This window comes from Thamnophis elegans, chromosome 1, assembly GCF_009769535.1.
Source record: "Thamnophis elegans isolate rThaEle1 chromosome 1, rThaEle1.pri, whole genome shotgun sequence".
NCBI classification, from domain to species: domain Eukaryota; kingdom Metazoa; phylum Chordata; class Lepidosauria; order Squamata; family Colubridae; genus Thamnophis; species Thamnophis elegans.
The window spans coordinates 64,623,799-64,644,174 of NC_045541.1; the positions used below are offsets into that span (position 1 = coordinate 64,623,799).

A 20,376-nucleotide genomic window follows, 5' to 3' on the forward strand; every position below is an offset into this window, starting at 1 on the left:
GAGAACGTCCCCTCGCTTCTGGGCCTCCCCGCTGCTGTCCCGATCTCTCTTCCTTCCGTGGAGTCCGTTCGTGAATCCATGGGATTCGCCGCGGAAGGAAGAGATATCGGGGGAGCGGCGGACGCCAGCAGAGAACGTCCTCTGGCTTCTGGGGCTCCCCGCTGCTGTCTGTGGATCAATGGGATTCTGTTAAGGTTACAATTGGATGTGTTGGACGAATCTTAAAAGATGAAACTTTTATTAAAACGTTTGACTTAACTAATAAACAAACTAATCCAACCTAAATGTAGAGGAGGAGAAGAAGGGGGGGTTTAAAAAGAGCAGAGGAGGACTTCCTGGGGGCGTGGCCTGTTGCCGAGGAGGGCTCCACCGAGCTCCTCAGAGATCTGGTCTGTATATGTAAATAAGATCATAGATAGCACCCCTTTTTGGCTAAGAAAGGGGCAGGGAGTAGCTCTGTAGGCTAGGGTCTATTCGTAAGCCACAGCCTTTTTCTTTTTTTGGCTGTGGATAGAGATTAGATCCAGCCGGAGCGGAGCTTTTATCTCCAGCCAGTTCTTCTCAGCTGCCTTTTTTTTTTTGGCAGCCCCAGACAGGCTAGCCCCCCCCAGGACAAAACAAAGTTTTTTTCAAGCTAGAATTGATACGGGCGGGTCCCACCCCTGTGAGATTTATGTTTTTATTACTATCTTAAATACCAGCACCATTTGTCTTAGAGACTTCTTTGTCTAAATGGATTTCAAAATGGCGATTTCTCTCCGTGGATGATTGATAGTGGATATACTTAGCCGGTTTTACCTTCCTGCAGACCGCTCCTTAACAAAATAAACTCTTCTTCTTTGGAAACAGAGGGGAGCAAAGCGCTGCTTACTTGTTTATTTATTATGGCACCCAGGTCAAAGAAGCGCCTTGCTACAAATGTGTCTAAAGAATTTAAAGAATTTTTACTGGAACCACAGCCTTTGTCTCCTATGCCTTCTACTGGAGAACTTTTAACACAGGAATATTTCTTTAAAATGTTTAATGATTTTAAACAAGAAATTAAGGAATTTGTATTGGAACTATATGATGATTTAAAGTCTAAAGTTAATCAAATGAAGGCGAACACGTTTGCAGCCGTGTCTGCCCTGTCAGATTATTCTGCTGAAATAGAGAACAAATTGGAAAGTTTGGAGAAGGCTAATTTTAATTTGACTACCAATATTCAAATTTTACAACAAAAAATTAGAGACACTGAACAACAGCTTATGATGATAAATTTTAATAGGAAGGCATTTGCAATAAGAGTCAGAGGATTCCGTGAAAAGGAGCAAGAGAATCTGAAACAGACCTTTGCTGAAGCCTTCAGCCATGCGGTGGGAAGCCTGGGACTTAATTTTGATTGGCAGATTCGGAAAATCTATCGCCAGAACTCATTGATAGCGGAACAGCGACAGCTCCCGAGGGACATAATTATACATTTCTCTACAAAAGAATCTAGAAACGCGATTGTGCAAAAGTTTCATAACAACAGTCTCCGAGTTGATGACCAGGACCTGATTGTCTTCAAAGATATACCTTTCCAGATGTTGAAAGCAAGAAGGGACTATACCTTTTTAACTAAAGAGCTTAGGAGTCAACAGATTCGATACAGATGGGAGGCCCCTGCCGGCATCACGGTTACATTTGAGAATCAAAGATTTCGTCTTAACTCTGTTTCGGAGGCTCAAGATTTCTACTGTAGGACTTTGAAGGCGGGACTTCACTTGGAAGAGAGGAGAGACAAGCGGAAGGAGAAGGCAAGCGGCAGGCCATGTGGCTGCAAGATGGAGGGGGTAGCCTTTCCTCCCTCGGAGAAGCAGAAAAACGGAGATCGAGAATTTAGACATTTCAAAATATTCGCCAAAGTTAAGGACTGAATGGGGGTTTGAGACCTCTCTCCGGTAGAAAAAGTGGACTAATTCTTATCAGAAGGGAAAGCTGGGTGAAACTACTTTGAGCTAGATTTTAAATTAACGTTAGCATAAATTTGATAGTGGTAAACATTAGACAAGCAAGGGATGAGGGTAAAATATATGTGGAATGATTTACGTTGTTTAAAGCTTATTAGAACAGAAAGCAGGTTGGGATTATCTTAAGATAGGTGTAAAAAGAATGCGGAATGATTTATGTTGTTTAAACTTTGTTAGAAGGGACTATTTTAAAACAGAAGGTTAACTGACTCTTGCTGAAAGTATTATTTGAATATGTGGAATGATCCATGCTATTTAACTTTTATTAGAAGGGAAAGTTGGTTGAAATTGCTTTGAGTTAGATTTTAAACAAATGTTAGCATAAATTTGATAGTGGTAAATATCAGACAAGTAAGGGATGAGGGTAAAATGCATGTGGAATGAACTACGTTATTTAAATCCTATTAGAAGAGAAAGTCGGTTGGAATTATCTTAAGATAGAAGTTGATTTCTGTGTAAAGTAATATTTGATCTACGCTGCTTAACTTTACTAAGAAGGGGAAGCTTGGCTAGATTATTTTGAATTACTGTTTGAAAAGGAGGTTAAGAAAGATCATTTACGCTGTTTAAATTTTACTAGAAGGGAAAGCTTGATTACTCTTCTGCAAAGTAATTTGAATATGTGGCATGAACCACGTTGCTTAAATTTTATCGGAAGGGATCATAAGGTTTAGGAAGAGGAACGGGAGAGTCTACAGAAGGTTGGGGTAAATAGCAAAGAAGTAAGAGACGAGAATAAAATATAGATAGAATGATTTATACTATTTAAGCATAGATAAAGATGGGGGGCTGAGATCAACACAAAGAGTGGTTTCTTTTTTTTTCTTTTTTTCTTTTCTCTTTTCTTTTCTCTCTTCTTTTTTTCTGTTTTTCTTTCTTTTAACATATTACTTTTATTTTTTTAATCCATATGTATACAAGATATTTTAGACAGAAGGTAGTGCCAGGTGTGGGCCCTGGGAAGTCGGGAGGATTAGGGATGGGGATTTGTGGGGGGTGGGGTGGGGGGGTGTTAACATAGTCTTAATAAGAACAAGAATGTATTTATATACGGTGGTTCTTTTTTTTCTTTTATTTTTTTTTTCCTTGGTTCATTTTACTTTTATCAGATCAAACAACACTCGAATAAAGGCATACACCAAGGAGGGAGGTAGAGGGAAAGAAGAGGGAGGAGTAAGGAAGGAGTAAGGGGAATGTAAGGAGGGTGTCTGGGGAGTAAGGGGAGAAAGGTTTGTGGGGAAAGGGAAGTAGGAGGGGAGTGTTAGAGGGAGAAAGGAAAGTTGGAGGGGGTAGATGGGGTGTATGGAGGATGGAAGGGTTAGGTGGGGTTGTGAATGATGAGTTGTGTTTCCTTTTTTTGTTCGTTTTATCTCCTTTTTTTTTCTTTTCTTATAGTAAATACCCTGTATATAAGTGATTGCAAATGGAATGTGAAAAATGAATAAAATATATTTAAAAAAAAAAAAAGAGCAGAGGAAAAAGAAAAGAAAGCATGAAGAAAACATAAAGAAAGGGATGGGAGGGAGGGAAGGAAGGAAGGCAGTTTATGTTGAAACAGAAAATATTATATAAGGAAGAAAATGGAAATAACTTAGGAAGGAAGGAAGGAATTGCACTTAATATTGAAGGAAAAGAGAATGAAGGAAAAAGTATTGGAAGGATTGAAAGAAGGAAGGAGGAACAAAGAATTACACTTAATATTGAAATGGAAAAGAAAATATAATGAATGAAAGAAGAAGTATAGGAAGGAAGGGAAGGAAGGAAGGAAGAAACAAAGACTGTTGAAACAGAAAAGATAATATAAGGAAGAAAATGGAAAGACGTATAGGAAGGAAGGAAGGAAAAAAGGAAGACAATATTGAAATGGAAAAGAATATAAGGAAGAAAATGGAAAAAATTATAGGAAGAAAGGAAGAAATGTACTTAATATTGAAACAGACAAGGGAATGAAGGAAAAAAATATTGGAAGGATTGAAAGAACAAGGTTTTCCTTGTATGGGATTGATAGTGTCATTCTTAAATTTATTCCCCAAAATTTTTCCCATTTGTCTAGTTCAATGTTATAGCCAAAGTTCTGTGCCCATTTTATCATTGGTTCTTTTACAGTTTCCAATTTCCTCTTCCATTTGATACTTCAAGAGGAATTTGTATATTTTCCCTATCATCTTTCTGTCCAGACTTTGAATAATTTTATTCAATTTGTGTGGTTCTGTTTCAATACCATATATTTTAGTGTCTTTATTGTATTTAGTTTTAATTTGGAGGTAGGTTAGCCAGTCACCTTTCATATTCTGATCTGCCAATTCTTCAATTGTTTTTAAATTTCCCTGTCTGTCAATTAGATCTCTGTATCTTAGAATTTTGTTCCAGTCTGTAAAATTTGGGTGTGTCGTTCTTTCTGTTGGTGATAGCCAATTTGGGGTTTTCACATAGTGGATTTTTTTTATTTTGAGCCATTGTTGCAGTAAAGTTCTAATTAAATGATTTTGAAAGTATTTGTGCGTTTTATGTTTGTCATTCATTCCATAAGAAATTATGCCAGCCTGCCTGCAGGTCATGGCCTTCTAAGATCAGAATTCTTTTATTCTTTAACTCAATCCAATCCTTCATCATTGCCATTGTTACTGCAGTTGCGTATATATAGGCTCCCTGTGTGCTTCCATCCATCCCTACGAAGATCTGCTGACTCTGCCTGCCTGCTGGTAAGTGAGCTGGGTTTTTTCTTTTATTTTTTTAATGTATTTTAAAATAATATTTTATTTATTGTGCATATGATTTTTAAAAATAGTGTTATTCTGTGTTGATTCTTTTTTTAAATTGTCTTAAACTATTTAAAAAAAGATTCTATCCAAAATAAATTGAAACAAGCCATTTTTAAAATTTCTATGCACAATACTTTGAAATGGACTCAGGAGTCATGATTGACACTGAGTGAATTTGCACTTTTAATAATCAGGAAGATACAATGGCATTGAAAAAAGTGACTGATGACCATTTTTCACACTTAGCGACCGTTGCGACCATTTTTCACACTTAGCGACCGTTGCAGCATCCTCATGGTCACGTGATCAAAATTTTGTTTGGCAACAGATTCGTATTTATGCTGGTTTCAGTGTCCTGGGGTGACCTTTTGACAAAAAAATTTTTTTTTAATCAAGCCCCCCCCCGCCCCCCCGGTCAAGGGCGTCCCTCTTTTCCAATCTGAAAATCTGGTCACCTTAATGTAAAGGTAAGGTGAGCATACGTCCCGCTTTCAGCAGGGCAGCCCCTCTTTTGAACAATTTGTCCCACGTCCCGTTTTTTTTTAAAAAGTCCCGATTTTTTTTAACTTACAAAAAAGCTTCCAGCCGCCAAGGCTCTCCTAGCAACTGGGAGCATATATTCTTCTTCGAGCCGAGCGCATTCCTACCCGCGCGTCCCTGGGAGCTGTTGCCAATGGCTGAGGGAGGAGAAGACTTTACTCCATGGGGACTGGCTTGGCCTTCTTAATGGCCCATTGACAAAAAGTGGGGGGGGAGGCAGGAAGCTGCAGTAAATTTCTCTTTAAAACGTTTCTCATTTTCACATCCAGGGAAATATAATATTCTGCCTTTTCAATATTTCCTAGGATATTTCATTTTTCTGGGAGAGGGCTGGGTGATATCTTTCCACAGTGGAGATTCGTACCCTCACCACCCTCCAGACCTTCTGCACAGCCCTCAGAATCTGGCTATCCCGTCAGGCCTGGGGCTAAGACTGTAACCCGCCCGAATGGTATGAATGTTGTGTTTTTAATTATGTATTGTCTTATATATTAAAAGTTTGTCTCCCCCTCCCCCTTGGGTTGTGAGCCGCCCTGAGTCCCCCCAGGGAAAAGGGCGGCATATAAATAAACTTCTACAATCTACAATCTACAAGTTCAATAAGGTGCAATTAGGCAAGCCATGGTTTAGCTAAATGTGCAAACCTATTTTTGTGTGTGTTTGGAAGTGGGAAAGGTTTTTTTTTTGACTGGTCAGAATCTCTTTGAAATTATAAATTTTGATAGATCACAATCTAACTTTTGCTCACTATTGGAATAAAATCATTAAATCGTCACACTATTCTACACTACCCTACAAATGCTAATATGGGCTGCTAGCCCAAAATATGTTGGGAAGCAAAAATAAATAAAATCCAACTGGTGTTTGTTAAACTTAGCCTATTTTCCTTGGTTGTGTCATGAGATCAAAATGTAATTCTCAACTTTTTGCTAAATCATGGTTTCCCTGCCTCTCGAGTACAGTTCCTGTGCTTTTGAAAACTATCCAGCACACAGGAATTCATCCAAAACATTTTTATTCTGGCTGTCCATAGTACATTGTAGTTGTTGAACTAAACATAGCTGTGTGTTTAGCTGGCCACGCTGGGTGAAGCTGCCTGTGTCCTGTTTGGCAACCTATCAAGCGAGCAATTTCGGCTAATGAGGTGAAGATGGAATGCATTTTACCTGCATTTCATCTTTTGCAATTAAAGACGTAGCAGCAAGCAAATAGAAGAAGGCAGGGAGAGGGCCCGATCCAAAGAAACACAAAGAAGAAATAGCAACAAGGTGGGGAAAAAACCTGGCAGAATACAGATGTTCAGGTACTGCTCAATTTATGGCCACAGTTGAGCCCCAAATTTCCAGTGTCAAGCAAGACATTTGTTAAGTGAATTTTGCCCCATTTTGCAACCCTTCTTGTCACAGTTGTTAAATGAATCAGTGCAGTTGTTAAGTTGGTGGCGTGGTCGTTAAGTGAATCTGGCTTCCTCAGTGACTTTGCTTCTTAGAGGATCACGAAAGTTGATTACATGCCCCCAGGACTACAACCGTCATAAATATGAATCAGTTGCCAAGCGGCTGAATTTTGATCATATGACTATGGGGATGCTGCAATGGTCATGTGTGAAAAATGGTCATAAGTCACTTTTGTCAGAGCTGTTGTAACTTTGGATGGTCACTAAATGAACTCATTTTACCCACCTCAGAAGGATGAGTCAATCTTAAGCCTGGTGAGATTCGAACTGCCAAATTGCAGTCAGCCGGCAGTCAGCAGAAGTAGCCTGCAGTACTGCATTCTAACCATCATGCCACCGCAGCTCATACCATGTTCTTCCTTGTCAAAGGGGTGTGTGCCAATGCCAGCCCTCTAGTCCAGTGTTTCTCAGCGTTAGTAACTTTAAGATGTATAAACTTGAACCGTGGGAAATGCTGACTGAAGAATTCTGGAATTTGAAGTCCACACATCTTAAAGTTGCCAAGATTGAGAAACAATGTGGTAGTAAGTAAATTTTCCTCAACAAAAGAGTTTGATGACTTCAAGGTTCTGAAGCTGACAATTCCTCATACATGCAGTAATATAAATTAACACCAGAGGACACTGCTAAGTTAAAATTCCTCAGCTTAACAATGGAGCATTGAATTGCAAAAAAGCAGTATAGAACTGCAGCCTGGCTAGGTTATTGTAACACACACACACACACACACACACACACACACACACTTCAACAAAAAGTGTTGATTACCTTAAACCATTGATCCTCCTCAATCTTAGTAAAACAATAATTGGCAACAGAAGCAGATCATGAGCTAGTTGCTAGCAAATTCCCATCACACAACACAACCTGACACATTTTATTGTTATGCAGATCAAACAGTCACTTACTCACAAGTTATACAATACAATATAATACAATAGCAGAGTTGGAAGGGACCTTGGAGGTCTTCTAGTCCAACTCCCTGCTGAGGCAGGAAGCCCTGTACCCTTTCATTCAAATGGCTATCCAACATCTTAAAGACTTCCAGTGTTGGGGCACTCACAACTTCTGGAGGCAAACTGTTCCACTGATTAATTATTCTGTCAGGAAATTTCTCCTCAGTTTTAAATTGCTTCTCTCCTTGATTAGTTTCCACCCATTGCTTCTTGTTCTACACTCAGGTGCTTTGGAGAATAGTTTGACTCCCTCTTCTTTGTGGCAACCCCTGAGATATTGGAACATTGCTATCATGTCTCCCCTGGTCCTTCTTTTCGTTAAACTAGACATACCCAGTTCCTGCAACTGTTCTTCATGTGTTATAGTCCCCAGTCCCCTAATCATCTTTGTTGATCTTCTCTGCACTCTTTCTAGAGTCTTCACATCTTTTCTACACCGTGGCGACCAAAACTGAATGTAGTATTCCAAGTGTGGCCTTACCAAGGCCTTATAAAATGGTATGAACACTTCACATGATCTTGATTCTATCCCTCTGTTTATGTAGCCTAGAACTGTGTTGGCTTTTTTCTGCAAGCATAACAGCAAGCAGAGAGACCGTGATCTTGCCATTCAATTCCTCCTGCTCTAGTGCTGCACAATATATTCTTGCAAATGGAGCTAGGATTATAATGTGTGTGCCCTAATAGAAAGAAAAGTCGACTTTCTCTGATCACGTTTCAAGAACAGGGTATATATACTTGCTTTGCTGAAGGCTCTAGGGTTGGGGCTTCTGCTGCTTGGCTTGACAGAAAACTTCAGGAGGGATCCGTTACAATCCAAAGAACGAAAGGTGCTGGATGGAAGCTATAGCTAAGCCCATAGGAATCACTGTTGATAGGAATCACTCACCGGCTTCTCCAAATTAAAACTTGCTGGAATCATTAAGTTAAAAGCAGAAAGAAGCACTTACCCCTTTTGAACAGCTGCTGTTTGTCCTGTTTGTACCCCTTTTGAACAGCTCCTGTTTGCAAACAGGCCTCTGGTTCTTTCGAAGCAGCTCTGTGTTTAGACTTGTCTGTTGTCTTGGAAACAAAGCCAGACATTGCCTCCTTGGCTTCATACCATGGGTGGGCAATGCTGCTGCTTGCTCCTCCTGAGTCCCAGAGACAAAAGTCTTAACAAGTCCAGACAAGCCCTATCAATATGAGCTCTGTTGTGGAGTTGACGCACCCAACAAGCAGCAGATGAAACGTAAATGGCTTGTGTGCATGTGCACACAAGGAGAAAGCCAGGCAGAAAATAGAATGCAGGACCCACTCCTGGCTTAACCCATTCCTCTCATCAATCTGATGCTTGATGACATGGGGGAGACCAGCAAGGGGATAAAGGGCAGAGCTATGTCAGTTTTAAATATTCCTGATGAATACATACAGATTCATGGTATTTATAGCTTTCTTTTTAATTTTAATGGGGTGATAACCCGGCGTTGCCTGGGTATTTATTTATAAGGGGAAAATGTCCAGACCAAATTTAATTTCTAATGTTGGATTTTCCCTCTTACCAGAGGGAGCCCCGTTGTGGAGTACTGTGATGCCGTTACCATGGCTACTCTGCTGTGCTGTACAGTAGAAGCCATTTTAAGGCACAACAGGCTGTATCTTAACACCAAGGGGTGTTAAGAGTGTCTTTCCCCCACAGTATTTTTTTCCAGAGAGCAAGTCATCTATGTACCAGTTTTGTTTGAAATTGCTTGAGGCGTTCCAGAGTTATGCTGGAACACACACACACACACACACCTACATCTTTATATAGACTAGACACATGACATATTGTTCCGGAAATATTTCCTTATCAAATAATTCCTCATTTTTTGCTTTCAACAATGTACTTGAAAGGTTCTTAAAAGATCAGGAAGTTATCCAGAGATGTAGTGTGGGAAGTTATCATCCAGCCCTCTCCCAGAAAAATGAAATATCCTAGGAAATATTGAAAAGGCAGAATATTCCTCTCGATGTGAAAAGAAAGAAACATGTTTTAAAAGACAGAATAGTTGCCTGTAGCTTCCTGCCCATCCCCACTGTTAATGGGCCATTAAGACGGCCAGGCTAGTCCACTTTACATAATAAAGACTTCACCAGCAGCTACAGGAAAGCATGATAATATTGGCCCTTTACTCAACTGACCACATGGCATCTGAGAACTCATCCATACCTGGATTCAAAACACAGCTTAGAGAGTAGCCCCTGCATAGCCCCATGGGAGTCTGACAACCAATCAGAATACATTTCTTACACAGGAACAGGAAACAGAGAGGTGGGACTAAACAGGTTATAAAAAGCATAGCAAGCCCCTCCCTCGGCCCTTCTCTTCTTCTCCACCAACATTGAAGCATGTGATCACCTTTTCTGTTCAGGGCTCAAGCCATGTGGCCCTGTCCAACAATAAACCATCTTTCCAAGCAGCCTCCATGTCTCCAGTGTCTTTTTCCGCACTTGGAGCTGAACCCAGAAAGACATTTCTTTCATCAGTAGCTTTCTTGAAAGTGGCCAGTTTTGAATGGTATAGCACAGCCAAACATCAGTAGTTGACCACATAAATATTTTATGACATTTTGTATGATGTCAAAATGTTTTATGATAATTTTTATGCCTTAAAATTTGCCAAATTTTAATTCCATGGGAGTCATGGGTCCCATTGGATTCATTTTGTAAGATGGCCCATTTTGACATATCTTGGCTAAAATCTTTTTCCCCAAGGATACATTCTTTCACCCAGATAAAGATTGCAGGCACAAGAGATTCAATACTACGTAGAGATTTTTCTTTTAGTGTTTCAGTGGTTAAACATTAGACAATATAAATCATGCATAGTGGGATTCATTTGAATGCAGTGGCAGTAAGCTGTTTTTAAAATTACTGCTCCTATAATAGAATAACAGATTGGAAGGGACCTTGGAGGTCTTCTGGCCCAACCCCCTGTTCAAGCAAGTGTGGGAAGACACCCCTCCCTCTTCCTAGAGAATAAAATATTTTGGGGAATATTAAAAGAGGCAGAATATTCTATTTTTCCAAAGGAGAAATGGAGAAATGTGCTCTTAAAGGCAGAAAGCAGTCCCGGTCCTCCTGCTATAGGAAAACTGAAGCTGCCTCAAGCAGAGCCCTGAAGTCTTTAGAGGCAGATATTTTGCGCCCATTAAGAAATCCAGGCCAGCTTATTCTTAAACAAAATGCCTTCAGCCCAGCTCCCCCAGAAGGCTGGAGCTGATGGGGTTAAGAATTTGCATCCCCCTTCCAAATTCCAAGGACAGGATATGACCTTTAGGACATAATAAGATTAAATCACCACCATTTAAATAGTAAAAGACACAAATCTCACTACATTTCACAACCCCCTGGACCATCTCAATCACCAAATCCCAGAACTCTATAAAAACCCATCCACTCACTCAGCTATTTTGTCAGCCACCCCAGAAACATGCGGCTGTCACTGAAGTTTCTGGAAACCAAATAGAGACCTTCTTTCCAACCAGCCAGCCTCCATTTTATTTCCAGGGTCTTTCTCACAGTTTGGAATCAGACTGGATTTTTCTTCCTACACAGAAAACCCTACACCATTTCAGACAAATGGTTATCCAACATCTTCTTTAAAACTTCCAGTGTTGGAGCACCCACAAGGTCTTGAGGCAAGTTGTTCCACTGATTAATTGTTCTAAGTGTTAGAAAATTTCTCCTTAATTTTAGGTTGCTTCTCTCCTGGATTAGTTTCCATCCATTGCTTCTTGTCCAGCCCTTAGTATAAGGAGGGAATGACTAAACTCACCCAAGCCTTCTGTCCACTCAGAATTACACTATCCTACCTCTTGTTTTCTTCATATCCCAAACTACAGGTTGCCCACATCACAATTACCAACATTACCAAAACAAATAAAAAAGTGGAAAGAATTAGAAACAAAGACTCCATTTGTTATTCCAGATGAGGAGTTTCATATGCCACCCTAGTCTACATTTATAGATTTTTTTATAGATTTTATTTAGCATTTATAGGCCGCCCTTTTCCCTGAGGGGACTCAGGGCGGCTTACAATAGTAAGGGAAGGGGAGTGAAAGACAAAATACAGAAAAAAAAAAAGTGAAATAACTAAAAAGTACTAAAACACAACATTCACTCAGCATTCGGGAGGGGCAGAAGAGTTTATCCCCAGGCCTGACGGGCTAGCCAGATCTTGAGGGCTGTACGGAAGGCCTGGACTGTGGTCAGGGTACGAATCTCCACGGGGAGATTGTTCCATAGCGTCAGAGCAGCAACTGAGAAGGCTCTCCTCCGGGTGGTCGCCAGTCGGCACTGACTGGCGGATGGAATACGGAGGAGGCCCGCTCTATGCGATCTGATGGGACGCAGGGAGATTATTGGCAGGAGGCGGTCTCTCAGATAGTCAGATCCACTACCATGGAGCGCTTTATGGGTGGTAAGTAAGACCTTGAATTGCACCCGGAGATCTACAGGCAGCCAGCGCAGCTTGCGGAGGATAGGTGTTATGTGGGCGAACCGAGGTGCGCCCACAATCACTCGCGCGGCCGCGTTCTGTACTAGCTGAAGTCTCCGGGTGCTCTTCAAGGGCAGCCCCATGTAGAGCACATTGCAGTATTCCAGCTTAGAGATCACAAGGGCTCGAGTGACTGTCGTGAGAGCCTCCCGATTCAGGTAGGGCCGCAACTGGCGCACCAGGCGAACCTGGGCAAATGCCCCCCTGGTCACAGCCGATAGATGGTGATCAAAACTCAGCTGTGGATCCAGGAGGACTCCCAAGTTGCGGACCCTATCTGAGGGGTATAAGTTTTGTCCCCCCAGCCTGATTGATGGTACGGTGGTCAAATTATTGGGAGGAAAACACAACAGCCACTCGGTCTTGTCTGGGTTGAGCACCAGTTTGTTTGCTCTCATCCAGTCCTTAACAGCTTCCAGACCCTGGTTCATCACGTCCACCGCTTCATTGAGTTGGCACGGGGCGGACAGATACAATTGTGTATCGTCCGCATATTGGTGATACTTTATCCCGTGCCTCCGGATGATCTCGCCCAGCGGTTTCATGTATATGTTAAATAGGAGGGGGGACAAGACCGACCCCTGTGGCACCCCATATGTTAGGGGCCTCGGGGACGATCTCTGCCCACCCACCAACACCGACTGCGACCTGTCCGAGAGGTAGGAGGAGAACCACTGCAAGACAGTGCCGCCCACTCCCACCTCCCGCAGTCGTCGCAGAAGGATACCATGGTCGATGGTATCGAAAGCCGCTGAGAGGTCAAGGAGAACCAGGATGGACGCAAAGCCTCCATCCCTAGCTCTCCAGAGATCATCGGTCAATGCGACCAAAGCGGTTTCTGTGCTGTAACCTGGTCTGAAGCCGGACTGGAAGGGGTCAAGATAGTTTGCTTCCTCCAAGGTACGCTGAAGCTGGAGGGCCACCACTTTCTCAACAACCTTCCCCACATAGGGAAGGTTGGAGACTGGACGGTAGTTATTAAGAACAGCTGGATCCAAAGACGGTTTCTTCAGAAGGGGTCTCACCACCGCTGCCTTAAGCTCGGTGGGGAAGTGCCCCTCCCGAAGAGATGCCACAACAACCGCTTGGATCCAGCCTCGTGTCACCTCACTGCTGTTGGCAACCAGCCAGGAGTCTACAAATAGTTTTGCCAATATCTTCAGACTCACTTGGTCCTCACTTTCATAGGCTGGGTCCATACAAACATTAAACCATAACACGGCTTGTTTGGTTTGGGCTTGATGTGTTGTGTGAACACAATCATGGTAGTTTGTAAATCCTTGGCTTGGCATACTGTGGAAAAATAACCGGTGATAAATTTACAAAGGAGTTATAAATAAACCCACAGTAAACTTCACTTACTTAAACAACATAAGGGGGTGAAGATGTTCATCAAAGTGAGGATCCCCCTCTCCTCTTCCTTATGCATATTTGAATTGATAAGTTGAAATGAACCATTGTTCTCTTTTTAAATAATACTTATGGGACTCTGCATTTCATGGACATCATTTAGACAGGACAGAAGAGCTATTGCAGAGCTGTAGGCTGATTTTGTCAGGAAACATATCTTGTCTCTTCAGTAAGCCTCACAGGACAGAAGAGACCTATGCTACATTTCCCACAAAGTAGATACTACTGTATTATCTCTTTTAGCCACAATCAGGCTAAGAAGTGGGAGAAGTGTATTACTATTCTATATTTTCTGCTCAGGCAGATTTGCTTTCCTTGTGGCATAATTTCCATGCTCTGAACCACATACACTATCCCAGGGGTTTCAGGCTGAGGAAACTGTTCATTGAAAAAAAACCAACAACCCCAGAATCTTGGACCAAAAGGCAAACCTCTAGCAGCTGCAATTTGATGTCTTGAAGTGAACTTTTTTTTTTTTTTTGCATTCTAAATGTCATTAGTGTCTTGCAGAACCTCATTGCATTCTCATGGCATCCTGGGCTCTGTTGCACACTTTTGAAAAACCTAGCAGCCTATTTATTTATTTATTTATTTATTTATATCCTGCCTTTATGATTTTTACAAATAACTCAAGGCAGGGAACATATAACCAAACCCCTTTCCTCATATGTTCCCCACAGCAACAGCTTTCTGAGGCGAGTTGGGAGTGACTGGCCCAAGGTCACCCAGCCAGCTTTCCTGCTAAGACAGGACTTGAACTCATGGCCTCCCCGCTTTCTACCCTGGTGCCTTAATCTCTAGATCAAACTGTCTATCTAGCTAGTATAAGAGGTACCATAATTATTACTTTGCTTATTATTTTAGTAGGCTTATATATGCTGCCCTAGACATGCTCTCCAGACTAAAACACAACAGCACAAATATAATGTTACAATAAAATAGTATAGTCATTAACATCCCATGTTCTGAAGAGCAACCAGGGAAATTAAACAAATAAGACAATTAAACCAAAATACAGTGCAAAATACAGTGATGTTTAGAAGCCACTAAGTTCAGCCTTGCTTTGGCCAGGCATCTTGACTGAACAACATAATGAGCATTTTCTGTGGCAGGAATATTGTTTGTGCTCCCTCTCCAACACATGTACACAATCTGGGTTAGTTATAACAGAATTGTTAGTTGTAACCAAGGCTTAGCTTTGCTTTCATTACTGATTACTTGTTGAGCTGGGCTGTAACTCAGTAACCATTCTGAAAAAGCTAACCTGAAGCCGTTTCTAACAACAAAGCTTTATTTTTCTGCTGGCAATGCTATAAAAGCGAGCCTTGCAAAGGGCAGCGTAATTCCCATCCTTCGTCCTCTGGGCTCTTCACTTGCCAGGTCAAAGAAGTTTTGCAAGATGGTGAGTCTTACTTGGACTGCTAAGCTTCCCTGGAGATAGAAGGGATCTTTGATTTATTTTTTGTAGTTTTCTAGTTGTGATTCTCATTCTCTCTCTCTCTCTCTCTCTCTCTCTCTCTCTTTCTCTCTCCCTCCCTCCCTCCCTCTCTCTCTCTCTCTCTCCGCGCGCAATATGTAATGCAAGTCTTTTCTGTGGAAATCCAGGTTTGCCCTGAAATAAATCTTAAAAAATATAATGCATAAAAAAGAGAGAAGAATAAACATTTCATAACATCGAAGGGGAATAACTTTCACTAACTTGAGCAGATCTGGATCTAAGGTTGTCTATTCCCAGAATTCCCAGGAAGTTGCTAGAAATTTTGGGAATTTCACATATTTGAAAGATGTTCAGGATGGAGAGGTTGAAGTTGCTGGGGGTGGGGCGGGGTATTTTTCTTTTCCAGCTTATTTTATTTCTTTTTAAAATTTTGCTTAGTTTTTGTTCCAATACAGGTTATATCAACACTATATTTTTGAAAGCACTTTGGGTGACCTGTGGTTACTTAATCACAATGCCCCAAAACAGATTTTGGTAACCCACCAGGCATGTCCTCGATTCAAAGAAGAGCATTTTGGTGGGGAAACAGAGTGCTAGACTTGCAGGAGTGGAGTCAAACCACCACCAGCCTTCAAATTCACTCATGATCTGAAACTGAATCATCATTTCAACAAGGGCTTTCTAAATACAGGGGTCATTTCCAGCTTAAGAAATATGGAATAAAACTGTAGTCTGTAACACTCCTATGTGCTAGGATTTCAGTAGCTTTACTATGCTTGGGGTTTACGTTTGTGTGTGTGTGTGTGTGTGTAAGAAAATGTGTTTTCAAGTTTGGTAAGGACAAACTTGAAGGATGTAAACTGAAAGGCAAGGTATAAATCTAATGCAAATAAATGTATAAGAAAATGCGCATAAAGTTACCCTTCTTGGAGAAGAAAAAGACGACAGTGCAAGATTTTAAAATATAAAGTAACATATCTAAAACCGTGATGGTGAACTTATGGCACAAGGAGTTGTATTTGCTGGAACGCCAGCCTTCAGCTCTGACGCACATCTGTGTGCCAGCCAGAAGAAATATGGAATAAAACTGTTGTCTGTAACACTCCTATGTGCTAGGATTTCAGTAGCTTTACTATGCTTGGGGTTTACGTTTGTGTGTGTGTGTGTGTGTGTGTGTAAGAAAATGTGTTTTCAAGTTTGGTAAGGACAAACTTGAAGGATGTAAACTGAAAGGCAAGGTATAAATCTAATGCAAATAAATGTATAAGAAAATGCGCATAAAGTTACCCTTCTTGGAGAAGAAAAGACGACAATGCAAGATTTTAAAATAAAGTAACATATCTAAAACCGTGATGGTGAACTTATGGCACAAGGAGTTGTATTTGCTGGAACGCCAGCCTTCAGCTCTGACGCACATCTGTGTGCCAGCCAGCTGATTTTCCACCCTTCCGGAGGGCTGGGGGGAGGCTGTTTTCAGCCCCCTCAGCCTTCAGGAAAGCCTGTGAGGCTGGGAAGGGCGAAAACGGCCCCAAAGGGCCAACGGAGGTTCGGAAATGAGGCCATTTTTGCCATCCCAGGCTTCAGGAAAGTCTCTGAAGTCTGAGGAGGGGTCGTGTGCACATGCTCATGGGGGGGGGCATGCACGCATGCGCAGGTGGGTGGGGAGGATTGAATTGGTGTGGGCATGTGTGCGCAATTTTGGCACGCCATAAGAAACAGGTTCGCCATCCACTGATCCAAAAGCAGCCTCCTGCCTTCCTTCCGATGACATATTATTGGACACACGGTACTGACTTTGCAGATGTCTACCTGCAGACCTTGGGCAAAAATATTCCTTCAATTTTTCTGTTGGTCTAATTAATTAGCTACAGCAGAGGATAAATTAAAGGAAGATACATTTTGTCCAGCTCTAGGAGGTTTAGCAAAAGGTCATTTTATCCCAAGTGGTTTTCTACCACTCCTTTGTCTGCATCTCTTGGAAACCTGAGAGAGGAGACTGTTCTGTCCTTCTAACTATAAACTTTGAACCTGTCTGAGTACAGAATATTTCCCAGATAGTGTGCCAGGACTAAACTATTGGACGGGAATAGAATGTGTGCCAGAATACCCAAGCCAAGTAGCAGGGCCAGGAAGATCTCAGGAAATGTGTAATAACCTCCCTTGCCTAGCAGATTATTATGATAACCAGTGTGCTTGGCCTACAGACTCTAGGAATGCTTCACTGCTTAGAAGATTAATCATCCATCATTTTGGGATAGCTCACCACATTCAGCAGTTGCATCACTCTATTCTGTACTCTATTTCTGACCCCAGGGAGCTTCTACACTGATAAGGGATTTTGCTTGTTTTTTCCTCAGCGTGAATGCATTTCTATCCATGTCGGCCAGGCTGGTGTGCAGATTGGCAATGCTTGTTGGGAACTGTACTGTCTGGAGCATGGAATTCAGCCAGATGGGCAGATGCCCAGTGACAAAACTATTGGAGGGGGAGATGACTCCTTTAATACCTTCTTCAGTGAGACTGGGGCTGGGAAACATGTGCCTCGAGCTGTTTTTGTGGATCTAGAGCCTACCGTGATTGGTGAGTGGTCCCTATTAGGAGGGAAACCTGTTTCAGTCATTCTGAGGTAAAGCTGTGTGATTTTGTCTGGGTACTTTTCAGAATCCAAAGATGGCCACACCATTGGATTTTGTGGTATAGATATAATAAATTAAAATTAGCTATTGTATGCCCCCAAATTTCAGCACAATTTTTTTTGGGGGGGGGGGTCTTTATGATGCTGTAATCTCTTGCTGAGTGTTACTGGCCGGACGCCCTTCCTGTTGCCAATGCTCATTGTGCTCAGAGAGAGAAATATCTGCCACTACTTAGGATTGAACTCACAGCCTCCTGATTGTGAAGCCAGAGCTCCACCTCTAGGCCACTGCACCATTCCCCCAAATTTCTGTACAATGACAGCGGTTTATTGGATAGTTAAGAACTCCATGTCTTCTAAAAAGTTTCTCAAAGCTTCACCAGTACCATACTTCTAGCAACCATAATAAGCCTTGATCTCTCAGGAAAGCAGCTAAAAATACTACAGATAAATAAAAAGAAGTATGCAAATTTCAGAACTCGAGAAGAGTGTTGATTAAAATGGGAATGATCTGATCTATTCTGTACCTTGAATTCTAGATGAGGTTCGGACCGGCACATACCGTCAACTCTTCCACCCAGAACAGCTGATAACCGGAAAGGAAGATGCTGCCAATAACTATGCTCGTGGTCACTACACTATTGGCAAAGAAATATTGATTTGGTGTTGGACAGGATCCGAAGCTGGTAATTGAAACTGATGATAAGGAAAGCTGTTGGTAGGATTGGTTTGGCTTTGTCCTCAAGAATATAGAAGGGGTCCCGGTTAATTTACAGGAGTGGAGATTATGCATGGCCAAAAGTCTTGGATATGCTTCAGGCCACTCCACCTAATTTCCTAAACCCAACTTACTGTTCCCATTTGTCTCCCCCCCCCCATTTCTCCAGGCAGACCAATGCACAGGATTGCAGGGATTTCTCATCTTTCACAGTTTTGGAGGAGGCACCGGATCAGGTTTTACTTCCTTGTTGATGGAGAGGCTCTCTGTGGATTATGGCAAGAAGTCCAAACTGGAGTTTTCCATTTACCCAGCACCTCAAATATCAACAGCTGTGGTGGAGCCCTACAATTCAATCCTCACCACACATACCACTCTTGAGCACTCAGACTGTGCTTTTATGGTAGACAATGAAGCCATCTATGATATCTGCCGTAGAAACCTGGACATTGAACGCCCCACTTACACAAATCTGAATAGGCTGATTGGCCAGATTGTGTCCTCCATCACTGCCTCTCTGCGCTTTGATGGGGCTCTGAATGTAGACCTGACAGAGTTCCAGACCAATCTAGTGCCCTACCCTCGTATCCATTTCCCTCTGGCTACCTATGCTCCGGTCATCTCTGCAGAGAAGGCCTACCATGAGCAGCTTTCTGTGTCTGAGATCACCAATGCTTGCTTTGAGCCTGCTAACCAGATGGTAAAATGTGACCCCCGCCATGGCAAATACATGGCCTGCTGCCTTTTGTATCGAGGGGATGTGGTGCCTAAGGATGTCAATGCTGCCATTGCCACCATTAAAACAAAGCGAACTATCCAGTTTGTAGACTGGTGTCCTACAGGTTTTAAAGTGGGCATCAACTACCAGCCTCCCACTGTGGTTCCTGGAGGAGACCTAGCCAAAGTTCAGCGGGCAGTGTGCATGCTGAGCAACACCACAGCCATTGCTGAGGCCTGGGCCCGCCTGGATCACAAGTTTGATCTAATGTATGCCAAGCGGGCCTTCGTGCACTGGTATGTTGGGGAAGGGATGGAAGAAGGGGAGTTCTCTGAGGCTCGTGAAGATATGGCTGCCCTGGAGAAGGATTATGAAGAGGTGGGCACAGATAGCATTGAAGGAGAAGGAGAAGAAGAGGAAGGTGATGAGTATTAACACTGAATATTAATAATACAGTATGAATACTTCATTTCTCTGTATAAGTAATTTATCAGTTGCTTTACTACTTGGGTAATCCCTTCTCAATAAAATTTTCATCATTCTATAGAGTTGCTTTTCAATTATTTTTTCCTCACTTGTTATTTAATGATTATCTGCCATGCTACAATCTGCTCCATGCACATATAATTCCTGGCATAGTTGAAATCCAACTTACATTTCCTTCATTTTGTCCTTATCCATAGCAATTTGAAGATGCATTTCATACAATTGTGGTCTAGTATTTAGGCCCATGATGGTGAACCTCTCTGCTGGCACGCACGCCATCGCCCCAGGTCAGATCTCTGTGGCATTTCTTTCCTGAGCTTCTGTTTCCCTGCAAATGATGAAACAGAAGTTCATGAAAGAAAAAGATCTTACCTCTTGCTGTGCTGCCAGTGTTGGGATGCCCTGCCTCCCGCTGGCCAGCTGGTCTTCGGGTCTCTGCTGTGGTTTGGTTGGTTTGGTTTATTAGATTTATATGCTGCCCTTCTCCCAAGGACTCATGGCGGCATACAACATTAAAAGAAACACATAATACAAAAGTTAAAAAAAATTAAATAGAATATCCCAAACAAACCCAATTAGAATTAACAATAACATTTTTTTTAAAAAATTCAAATTAAATTAACAATGATCAATAATTTATTTGTTTTGTTCAGGCCAGGCTGGCTTGCTGGAAAAGCCAACTTTTTAGGGTGCGTTGGAAGGACCGGAGGTCAGGGATTATACGAAGCTCCAGGGGCAGCTCAT

At 42.0% G+C, this 20,376-nt stretch overlaps 1 protein-coding gene across 1 annotated transcript; it reads left to right on the forward strand.

The window, feature by feature from the left end:
- Positions 1-8,168: 8,168 nt before the first annotated feature.
- LOC116508980 (tubulin alpha-1D chain-like) lies at positions 8,169-19,672 on the forward strand. The gene is given in 6 exon segments (XM_032217852.1): positions 8,169-8,203; positions 17,433-17,655; positions 18,250-18,360; positions 18,363-18,392; positions 18,433-18,437; positions 18,598-19,672. Coding segments are annotated over 6 exon segments (1,356 nt in total). The 5' UTR covers positions 8,169-8,200; the 3' UTR covers positions 19,582-19,672.
- The last annotated feature ends 704 nt before the right edge of the window (positions 19,673-20,376 follow it).